This window comes from Phycodurus eques, chromosome 22 (genome assembly GCF_024500275.1).
Source record: "Phycodurus eques isolate BA_2022a chromosome 22, UOR_Pequ_1.1, whole genome shotgun sequence".
Taxonomy (NCBI): Eukaryota; Metazoa; Chordata; class Actinopteri; order Syngnathiformes; family Syngnathidae; genus Phycodurus; species Phycodurus eques.
The window spans coordinates 2832824-2844324 of record NC_084546.1 but is presented as its reverse complement, the minus strand read 5'-3'; the positions used below and the strand labels follow the sequence as shown (position 1 = coordinate 2844324).

The 11501-nt window shown below is 45.5% G+C and overlaps 2 protein-coding genes across 4 annotated transcripts; both read left to right on the top strand.

The window, feature by feature from the left end:
- The first annotated feature begins 221 nt into the window (after positions 1-221).
- Positions 222-3715, top strand: depdc4 (DEP domain containing 4). Of its 2 annotated transcripts, none has more exons than XM_061667981.1 (9): positions 222-306; positions 778-1174; positions 1321-1454; positions 1522-1711; positions 1785-2011; positions 2667-2809; positions 2877-3002; positions 3068-3146; positions 3220-3715. In XM_061667981.1, the coding sequence occupies exons 1-9, from the start codon at positions 228-230 to the stop codon at positions 3414-3416; spliced, it is 1572 nt and encodes a 523-aa protein (XP_061523965.1). In that variant the 5' UTR covers positions 222-227; the 3' UTR covers positions 3417-3715. The 2 variants fall into 2 exon arrangements, with proteins under 2 accessions (XP_061523965.1, XP_061523966.1); XM_061667982.1 differs by having other exon boundaries at positions 223-306; positions 781-1174.
- Positions 3716-4263: 548 nt separating this feature from the next.
- scyl2 (SCY1 like pseudokinase 2) lies at positions 4264-11482 on the top strand. Of its 2 annotated transcripts, XM_061668268.1 has the most exons (18): positions 4264-4350; positions 5126-5334; positions 5409-5566; positions 5785-5929; positions 6008-6157; positions 6236-6457; positions 6541-6657; positions 6737-6862; positions 7478-7654; positions 7832-7954; positions 8450-8563; positions 8659-8791; positions 8881-8999; positions 9082-9182; positions 9260-9320; positions 9567-9644; positions 9720-9842; positions 9983-11482. In XM_061668268.1, exons 2-18 carry the CDS (start codon positions 5158-5160, stop codon positions 10544-10546), a joined length of 2688 nt encoding a protein of 895 aa, XP_061524252.1. In that variant the 5' UTR covers positions 4264-4350; positions 5126-5157; the 3' UTR covers positions 10547-11482. The 2 variants fall into 2 exon arrangements, with proteins under 2 accessions (XP_061524252.1, XP_061524253.1); XM_061668269.1 differs by lacking the exon at positions 4264-4350 and having other exon boundaries at positions 4366-5334.
- Positions 11483-11501: the final 19 nt, after the last annotated feature.

The window sequence follows — 11501 nt, the reverse complement described above, 5'->3', positions numbered from 1 at the left end:
TGTTATGATTTTAGCTAACATTCAAAGCTAATAACCAAAAATATATTTTATTTTTTAGGTATATTTATTATATCATCTTTTTTTTTATGATGCCACAGTAATTTGTGTGGCAAGTAGTCTAAATTTAATATGGTGTAGTGCGCAGTGTTGCCTGAGAGTGGCAGCAGTGTGCTTTCCACGCTTCGACTACCAAGAAGAAGGGTAATGACGTCACATATTTGACCAGGATGGCGGTTGATTTGACGCCGCGGTTTCGACGACTTAACAGCCAAACGCGAAGTTTTCGTGACAATTTGCACTCTCATGGTGAGGTTTTGATGTTGTCAAAGATGAATACTTTAAATACTCATGAGCTTTACTTCAGCCTTTACTGAGATAATTTTATTTTTTGCCGACCAAGGAAGTGTCAAAATAATATGGCGGATTAGTATTTCGTTATTGTCCAGAAAAATAAAATAAAGGATATATATCCGAGTTAATAGACATACATTCAGCTTCGTATATTGTTAAGAGTTGATTCAGCCACAAACCACCTAATGAGGGGTTTTGTCAAGCTCAAATGATAAAAAAAATATATATATATATATATATATATATATATATATAATATATATATTTAGAGGTCCCTACATTTGTAAACCACTTAAATACTTCCTGGACATTGTGTATTAATGTTATACTGTACATTATGTACAGTCAATATGCGTATTGAAATATGTACTATCAATTTTTTTACTGACTGTACTTCTTTAATTTCCGTATCAATCTCGATGTTAGCAGGTATCTCTGGTCCTTTTGGTGCCACCCAGCTGTGGCACAACATCATCCACGCCCTGCACACCCAGGTGGAGGTGCGTCGCCGCCGGAGGCATCTGCGCGTCCACGCCGACAGCTTCGCCGGCTCGGACGCGGTGGACGCCGTGCTGAGTTACCTGATGCAGAACGCCGCCTTTCACGGTGGCGAGGTGTCGCGCCTCACGGCCGCCCGGCTCTGCCAGGCCCTGATGGAGGCCAGGGTGTTTGAACCGGTGGGCGCCAAGATCTTTTGCCGGGACAAGGAGGCGACATTTGAGGATGGTGGCGGCACCCTGTACCGCTTCTCGGAGTCCAAGGTGCAGGATTGTAATAGCGACACTGAGGAGGAAGGGAAGATGAAGAGGAACAAGCGCTCCAGGTTACAGAAGCTGTAGTAATCCTTCGCTGTTCACGTGGCATAGACGCGAATAGCGAAAGATAAGATCGCGAGTCATTGGTGAACCACAAATATGCAGGGAATTCCCATAGTGAGTTCTGAATGGCTCAATGTATTTTTTTATGCAGGTTGAATGACGTGCATACAATCTCCAATCCTCTCGCTGTGGTACCACCTGACAAGAAGGTGGAGAGGCTCCTGAGGTCCATCAACCTGCGGCCGTCCCCGCCTTCGACCACGTCCTCCTTCCTGCCTCAGACAGGTCAGTCCCTGAGAGAGTCGCTTTGTCCTCGTGAAGTCAAACGAGTGGCTCCGCTGTCCCCTCGTAGCGGTGGACGAGGTGTGGAAGCAGCAGGCGCTGCTGCAGCTGCTGCAGACGATGGAGCTGCCCGTGCTCGACGGCATCCTGGCGTCTCCTGCCAGGGTCCACGATCGGGCCGGGAGGGCTCCACTGCAGGACCTGGTGATTCCCAACACGTGCCTGGAGAGAGAGCTGCCAGACGTCCTCAACCTTCCCCAGTGAGGTCCTCTCATGCGTCTTCTCCATCATTTTTTTCCTTTTTCTTAATGTACTGTGACTCCACGTCCTCAGGTGGGACGGGTGGCTTTCAGCCGCCGCCGCCTGCCTGGAGTTCCTCCCCGACCGGCTGATCGTAGCAGCCGGGGAGCACCTCCGGCGACACGATGGCGCCGAGCCATCAGCGCGAGCAAAGCGACTTCTCTTTGACGCTATCGCCAAGCACTACGACGGGAGGGAAAAGGCACCGCTGCTCTCGGGGCGCTACCTGGACGTGCTCGTCGGCGTTCTCAAGATGCTCGGTAAGCACAAACTGCTGATACCACTGATGGAAACGTTGTCATTATATCTTGTAATATTATGTATCATCATTCCTGAAGGAGAATTCTAATTCTATCGTATGTTTTTGGATTCACAAAATTTGCGTTAGTCTCAGCATGTAACATGAAATATTTGAAAATAGTACAAAAAAATTATCAAATATATTTTAGTGTGTGTGTATATATATATATATATATATATATATATACACACACTAGCTCCAAAAAAAAAAAAAAAAGACAGATTACAGCACATAATTGTCCTCCTCCTGAGTTTGCCTTCTCTGGAAATTACTTTCTTCATTTTACTGAATGGCTCTTTTTATTGTTTAACATTGTGTTACGATTTGTAATAATGACTATTAACTCAAATTGATATTACACTTTTTGAAGAGACCCACGGATGCTGAACAGTATTTTGTTTCTTTTATTTATTTTGTTTTACTGAACTTAATTCTTTTAATCTATTTAACAAAATTGTAAACAAATTGAAATATATTTCGAAAGAAAGAGAAAAGTTTAAAAATGAAAACATAGCTATATATTTTTCAATGTTATAATTACCGCAAAGCAGATGTTCTTCCTTAAACGATAAATATAATCTTATAATATGATATTTTGACTGGTTTCCTTGCAGAAGAAGCGATGGTGCGCCGCGCCATCCGAGCCTCTCAGCTGTGCCTGCATCTGCTGCATTCGAGCACGCGGGACGAGCTCCGCCGTCTCCTGGCCTTCATGGCGGCGGCGGCCTGCCCTCGCGCCTGCCGCCTCCAAAAACAAGTAACTTGCCGCACAAAACAAACACAGTAGCGCAATCCCAGCGCTCAGCGGTGTGTTTTTCTTCCAGACGGACAACCGCACTGTGGTGTGCCGCGCTTTCCAGAAGGCCGTCGTCCACAGTGCTGAACTGACGAGAGCTCAGAGCGAGACCCTGATGCAGTTTCTCGTGGACAACCACTCAGACCTCTTTAAGGTAATGTCTGTGGATTACATATGTTCACAAAAGTCATATTTAAAAGTGATTTGTCATGCTTTTAGAGTCCTACATCCCTCGTCGAAGCTGTACACAGGACACTGAGGAGCATGCGGGAGGGCAAAGATGCCGACTCCATCGCCAGTAAGAGTTCATTGTGATGGGACACTTCATTAGGTACGATCATTGACGCCTTCGTTTGGTTCCCTCGCTGCAGCGATCGCCTTCTGCGAGCAGGTGACGCCGCAGGAATACCGCAAGCGGCGCGACCACGCCACGCACGAGAGCCTCAAGCGCCTCCTCCTCCACGTGGCCTCGTCTTCCGTGAGCGGCAGGGAGAAGTGGAGGCGCCTCAAGCGGTTTGAGAAGCATCACCCGGTGGTCTTCCTCCAGCATCTCTGCAGCACCATCTGAACGCAACACAAGTGGATTTGTCTCGATGGGAGTTGATACTTTGTAATCGTAATATTTTTAGTGATTGTTGTTGATTGTTTGTCAAATTCCAGAGGGCTTATTACCGTTGCTGTTGTTTTTATAAGCGATTTAAATCAAGTTGATGTGTCGGAATATAATGAAATAAGCCTCTGCGCACTTGCATCATGTAATAATGTGCATGATTGAAAGATAGGTTGAAGCCCACTAGTTTTGTGCACTGGAACCATTTTAAAAGGCACTTTATTCCACTTATCGAATGGTACATTTGTGGGGAGGGGGGGCTGTCATGTACATGTAATTTTTGATGTTACGATGAAATATGTTCATCTTTAATTAAATTGCTGATCACTTCTATGACCAAGTTTGAAGTATAAAATACATGTATTTTTAAGTTTGTCTATATAATTAATAAAAATTATATCTTAATTTGTGATTGCGAAACAGTGACCGTAAATATTAAATTGCATTTGTGATTGCGAAATGGTGACGTTTGTCAAACCCTCGTTAAACTCCTCATTTTAAATTAAATTGTTGATCATTAAGTTTATATACCTTCTTGTATGACCATTAATTATAAGTTTTTACTGTATCTAATACATGTATTTTATTAAATTATTTTTTCATGTACATATTCATATTTGTGATTGCAAAATAGTGACCGCGTTGAACTGCACTGTAATTTGGGATTGCAAAATAGTGAAGCGTGACGTCGATTTACGCTCGTCAAACCCGGAACTAGCATTGGGAGGCGTTTTAGCCTAGCATGCGAGTTCATTCTGGAGTAGGCTACTTTTTTTTTTCTTTTTTTTTTTTTTTAAAAAAAACATGGGGGCTGTGAGTCACGCAGGCCAGTGACAGCGCTCCTCGCGGAGGGGACTTTAAAACAGGGAATCACTTCTTGTACTGTATTCTTGTAAGTTACGGCGATTTGACGAAATATTAGCTTGGGACTCATGACTGTAACGACAATGATGTCACTGCGCATTGTCGGCTAGTTAGCTTCGGTTCACGAGTACCGCGGTGAATCGTTGGAGGAATATTAAATAGAAATGTTTTAAACTGGTGTGATTTAACATCACAGTGTACAAATGTCAGCGAGCTCTCGTTATTTAGTACAACAAGATAACGTTGTATGTTACCCGGTGTGACCTGCCCGAGCCACGACTAGCTCATCATCATCAATAATGCTACGTATTCTTTTTAAAATGCTGCATTTAAAATTCATGAGAAAACATATAACATGATATCCAAACTGACGTTACAAAAAGTAGATAGTACTAATAGGTGGAATAATTGTAGCTAAGATACCTGTTAAGAAAACAGAACGTAAATAATTCACTGATGGTGCGTTAAAATTGATTTAACATTCTCGGTTGTTGACCGTGAGACGAGAAAATGTGATCATAATTTATCGATCAACACTGAAAATGTGACGTGCATCCGAGTGATGGAAGCAGAACAGAATGTACGGACACAATTTTGATATTTGCCCAAAAAAAAAAAAGTGCTGCACAGCCACCTCATAATGTGCTCAACTATGTTCTTTTATCAGACTTCCCGTTGCGTAAGATGCCTTCAACTTCCTTTTCAAGCGTTTTAAAGGCCTTATTTGGCTCGGAGACATCTCTTTAAATGATTCACCTGAAACGTGAATAACCTACTTCACATGAGATCCTAAACCTCCCCAGGTTTCCTTCCAGCTGCCCTGTCCGGCCTCACCATGGAGTCCATGCTGAATAAGCTGAAGAGCACGGTCACGAAAGTGACGGCTGACGTCACCAGCGCCGTCATGGGCAACCCCGTCACGCGGGAGTTCGAGGTGGGCAGACACATCGCCAGCGGCGGTCCCGGACTGTGCTGGAGGATCTACAACGGCACCAAGAAGTCTACCAAGCAGGTGCGTCGTATTATGCTGTCCTTTTCTTTTGGTAGAAATGCTCACAGAATGTTTTTTCCCCCCCCCATCTCTAGGAAGTGGCCGTGTTTGTCTTCGATAAGAAGATGATTGACAAGTACCAGAAGTTTGACAAGGACCAAATTGTGGACTCCCTGAAGAGAGGGGTGCAACAGCTGACTCGACTGCGACACCCCCGTCTCCTGACTGTTCAGCATCCTCTGGAGGAGTCGCGGTGACTAGCACACAATAAGAGCTGTTATCCCATTGCATGTCGTTTCGTTGTCACCATTATGTCCAAAAAGTAAGCCCATTCCGCATGCATACGCTAATGTGCCTTTTCCCGCTAGTGACATTCTTCAGATTTCTGTTTGGCTTTACACATTTTTGTCCCCACAATGATCGATTGGAAAATGTGTCAATGTTTTGGTCTGTTTTTTTTTTTTTTCCCAGAGACTGTCTAGCCTTCTGCACAGAGCCGGTCTTCGCCAGTCTGTCCAACGTGCTGGGCCACTGGGACAACCTGCCCAGCCCCGTGCCCAACGACATCAAGGAGTACAAGCTGTACGACGTGGAGACCAAGTACGGCTTGCTTCAGGTAAGCGGAAAGAACAAACATGAAACATGATCAGATTCAATATTAGATGTTTAATTCTACTTTTTAATGCAATTTTAGATCTCGGAGGGTTTGTCCTTCCTGCACAGTGGGGTGAAAATGGTCCACGGCAACTTGTGTCCGGAGAACATAATTCTCAATAAGAGTGGCTCGTGGAAGATTATGGGCTTTGACTTCAGTATTTCATCCAGCAACCCGTCAGACCCTGATGTGAGTGCACAGAGACACGCAACATCAATTTCCCATAATTTGTCACTTTTGTCTGATTCCACACTTCCTCCCTCGCAGCCTAAATTCTCCTGTAAGGAATGGGAGCCCAACCTGCCGCCGCTGTGCCTGCCCAACCCAGAGTACCTGGCGCCCGAGTACATCCTGTCGGTCAGCTGCGACACGGCCTCCGACATGTACTCGCTGGGCGTGGTGGCGCACGCCGTCTTCAACGAGGGCAAGCCCGTTTTCGCCGTCAACAAGCACGACATCTTCAAGAGCTTCAGCCGTCAGCTCGACCAGGTGCCCGCGGAGGGATGACGACGCACCCCTCACGCACGATTGGCTGTCGTGCTGTAACAGAAGTTTTTACTTTCTTTTTGTAGCTCACCAACATAAGTCCGGCTCTGTTGAACAAACTACCAGAGGAGGTACGCGACCACGTGAAAATGCTGCTCAGTGTCACGCCCAACGTGCGCCCTGACGCCGACCAGATGACCAAGGTGGGCATCACAACTTCATCTTTTTTTTGTGTCTGATGGATAAAAAAAAAAAAATGTTTTCCCCCGTGTGGAAATCCAGATTCCGTTTTTCGACGACGTGGGCGCGGTCACGCTGCAGTACTTTGACTCCATCTTCCAGAGGGACAATCTCCAAAAGTCCCAATTCTACAAGGGCCTCCCCAAAGTCCTGCCCAAACTCCCCAAGGTAAACAAACGCGTGATAACTTTAAAAACAACCACATCACTTTGAATGTCCGCTAGCTTAATACTAACACACGTTGCAAAATACCAAAGACGGGCTAACAAATAGCATCTACGTGGCGGTGGTATTAACACTTAGCATGGGATATTTGAACACAAACGATGCATCAACACATGTAGACAAACAGTATAACAATACTCATAGGAGTATATTCGTTATCCTCTGCCAATAATGTTTAATATTAGTGCAGCTGAAAAGCTACTTTGTTTGTGTCTGTATGATTTTTTTTCTATGTGGAAAGAGGATTTGAGATAGCAGTTTTGAGTTACGAGGCTAGTTATGAAACCAATTAAACTTGTAACTGAAGGCACAACTGTACACAATTGCCCCTTTATTTGATTGCTATTTTAAATATTTTGAACATTCAATTTGAAATCAGAAGTTCGGGAAAATAGTGGCACAATTCTTGTGCAACTTTTGTTAAAAAGCAGATTTGAATAAAATGAACGCTTTTGAAAGCAGCCAGAATGAAGAAAATGAGCAATTTCACTACAGATTTTCTGCCAAAATGAGAAGAAACTTTGAATTGATCACTCCCCCCCCTCCTGTCTCAATAAGAGAGTGGTGGTCTACCGCATCCTTCCGTCTCTCACCTCTGAGTTCGTCAACCCGGACATGGTGCCCTTCGTGCTGCCCAACGTGCTGCTCATCGCCGAGGAGTGCACCAAGGACGAGTACATCCGCCTCATCCTGCCCGACCTCACGCCCGTCTTCCAACAGCAGGAGCCCATCCAGGTAGAGCTAACATTCAGCCCAGAAAAACCCAGATATGGAACTTTGTCGCATTATCAGACGTGTCTTTCTATTTCCTCCCATGCTTCTTAAGGCTAGTAACATGGTAGGTGGTCAGCCAGTGCTTGACCATGTGGAGCAGAAAATGGTTTCGTAACTTCCGCCTGTGTCCCCGTGCAGATTCTGCTGATCTTCCTGCAAAAAATGGACCTGCTCTTGACCAAAACGCCAGCAGAGCACATCAAGAACAGCGTTCTGCCCATGGTTTACCGAGCTCTGGAAGCCCCTTCTGTGCAGATCCAGGTGGCCATTTTGTGTATTTGTTATCATAGTTTTGTCTTGCGCTTCCATGATAACACTGGGGTAGGAAGGCTGGAGACTGTTGAACAATTAGTGATTGTAATGTCTTTTTAACACAACATTAGCTTAGCAGGCGAGGCGGATGCACATTTTAGGTTTAAAATAAATTATTTAGTTCAAGCTATGCAACTTTAACCTTGAATTTACTGTGGAAAAGGACATTTCTGAAATAATACTGTACGTTGGTCATATCAAAATCCTTCATTACTTGGTGTTGGCGGAAAAACTGCACTATGGGTTATTTAGGAGGAAAAAATACAATTTATATATTAATTTATAAAATATTCATTTTAAGAGAATACAATTGGAATATTACGATGGAAAAATATAGAATAAAAATAAATGTTTTTAAATTGCTCAGCCTCGATGATTCGGAAGTTAACCAGTGCAAAGTTGTTGTCAAACTACTCTCGTTGTATGTTGTGCGCCGTCTTCCAGGAGCTGTGCCTCAACATCATCCCGACATTCGCCAACCTGATCGACTACCCCTCCATCAAAAACTCTCTCATCCCTCGCATCAAATCCGCCTGCCTGCAGACGTCCTCGCTCGCAGTGAGTACCCCCCCCCCCCCCCCGCCCCCACCACTCTCTCCAAAAAAACACACACACTAGTCCATTGTGACGTTTCCCTTCCTGTGGCCGCGTAGGTGCGCGTGAACTCACTGGTGTGTCTGGGAAAGATCCTGGAATACATGGACAAGTGGTTTGTCATTGACGAGATCCTGCCGTTCCTGCAGCAGATCCCCTCCAGGGAACCGGCAGTGCTCATGGGAATCCTGGGTGAGCTTCTACAGTACTACTCCTGTTCCCAATTTAATTTTTACAAATGTTTAATTATTTGAGCGCTGCCTTACCTGTCGCCTCTTTAGGAATCTACAAGTGCACCTTCAGTCACAAGAAGTTGGGCATCCCCAAGGAGAACCTGGCCACCAAGAGCCTGCCGCACTTAGTGTCGCTCAGCATCGACAGCAACCTCAACCTCAACCAGGTATTTTTTTTCATGGAAGATGTTCATGAATTTCCCCTCTTAGGTGTTTTTTTTTTTTTTTTTCCCCCCTCCCGTGTTCTAGTTCAACTCGTTCATGGTGGTCATCCGAGAGATGCTGAGCCGCATGGAGGCCGAGCACAAGACCAAGCTGGAGCAGCTGCACATCATGCAGGAGCAGCAGAGGTGATTTCCATATCAAACCACAGAGACACAAAAGCATCCTTCTTTCTCTATTCATTGCTTCCCGTCGTCTCTATCAGGAGTTTGAACATCTCCGGCACTGCCGCAGAGGAGACCAAGGGCCCGCCGTCGTCGCAACAGGTGAGTTTATTACCAGTCAAGAGCAAGAACATTTTATTGTTACAATAATTCATGCGGCAGATAAACTCATACATAAGATTTCTTGCGCTCATAAACATTTCACTTGCACGAGTCTGTCTTTAATAATAATCTCACACCATCATTAATTTCCCGTAGGCTAGTTTTACTATAATGCTCAGAACACTGTCCGCACGTGCATTAAACTTCCAACGTTGTTTTCATTCAAATTTCGTACATTTATTTCAGATCGACGACATCTTCGGTAGCACGGGGGTGAACGGGAAGGAGAATGGATCCTCAGCAGCAGCCCCGCAGCCAAACAGAGTGAGAAGACCACAAATCTTTGGTTTTGTGAAGATCTCTTGAAGATAATCACCTCCTTTTCTCTGGTGTCTTCAGATGTCTCTGACTCTGGAGGAGAAACAGCGACTGGCTAAGGAGCAGGAGCAGGCGGCCAAACTGAGGAGTCAGCAGCCACTGGCGCCGCAGAGCATCAAACCGACCGCCTCCGCCAACTCAAAGGTGGTTCATACTTTGGCGGCATTTTAGGGTGTTTTAGAAAGAGCGCAAAAACTGCATTTCTTTTCCAGCAAGTTGTTTTCCTTTTAATATTTGTCAGCGACTTGAGGAAAAATGTATAAGTGAAAATGTTTTTCCTGTAGGCGAAAGATCTGACGAGCAGCCTGCTCACCAACATGGCGTCCCTGAACAGTATGTCCTTGACCAACACGCCGCGACCACCCGTGGCGCAGGCCTCCCTCGCCATGCCCGCCTTGCCCTCGTCCTCCATGGGCGCCCCGGTGTCCAACGGCTTCAACCCGGCCATGGGCTTTTCGGCGACGGGCATGGGCACGAGCATGCGGCCGCCGGCTTCCGGCGTCTACGGCGGCATGGCCACCGCCGCAAGCACCCCCAACTTTGGCGCTCTGGCGCAGAACCACGGCCAGATGAACATGTCGCCGCTGGACAACCTTTTCACGGCCAACAAGCCCAAAGTCTCCCTCAATCAAATGGCACCCGGGGTCGGCACCCCTTGGCTCGGCCAGTTCGCCCCGGCCCAGAACGCTCAGCCCGCCGTGCGGGGGGCTCCAGCGGCGGGTTTCGGGATGCAAGCGAACCCTTTTTTCAGCCCGCAGAACTTCTCCCAAACGGCCGCCGGCGCCAACCAAAGCGGACTGAAGCACAGCACGTCGGCCAACAACGACCTGAAAGACTTGTTTGGCTGAAAAGAACCAATGTGAAGTTGAAAAAGTCAATCTTTGCCATGTCTATTTTTGACCGCGCTCACATTCTGCACCTCATTTGTATTTGAAGGACGACCGATGTGTTACTTCTTGTATGCCGTCTTCTACAAAGCTGTGAGGTTTCTTACTCTTTTCTACTTGATGTTCTTAGGGGTGCACGTGGGAGTTGAGAGTAACTTTATGAATCTGAATGATCTAATTCCGGCTTCAGAGTATTTGAGGACAGGAGGGAGGGAGGGAGGGAGGTAGCTCGACGTGTAGCATCGAGTAAGCAGGCTGGCTCCAATGACAACAATCGCTGCAGGACTAGTATCCTCCTTGTTACTGTACCATATGGAGCCCAATACACACATTGACATTTCACTTCTTTTTAAATGCAGTATGACTAGTTGGAGTGCCCCTTGTAGCAAGACGCTAATGCGAACAAGGCTCTTGTGCCTTACACGGTTAAACTTGTATTGATTCCTTTTCTCTCTCTCTCTCTCAATTTGACCAATGAAGGTTTAGCTTGTTTCGTTCTTTTGAATAATTCCTGTTTTCCACATGCAGTGTAGCATTCAGATGTCAAATTTTAAATGGTAAAAGAAGTCACTAGGTTTTTTTTTTTTTTTTTTTTTTTTAATTGAAAGGCACGGAGGGCCTCTGCAGTTTGACTTGAGTGAGAGTTTAAGAGGCCTGAGTAATAGTAATGATGGATGACCTCCAACGTCCACACAACTCATTAGATACGCTTAGATTTTAATCTAAAAGTGCACAGTTGTCATTTTACGGCTGCTTTCCGAAAGCCTCTGGTCATTCCGATTGTACAACATCTTCCATCCACTACTGCTGACATTTGTGTGTTCTGTGTGATTTCCTGATGATTTGAGGTTGTTCAATGAAAATGTGTACATATAAAGGAAAGTATACAATCGTTAATGGGCGTCTTACTTATTTT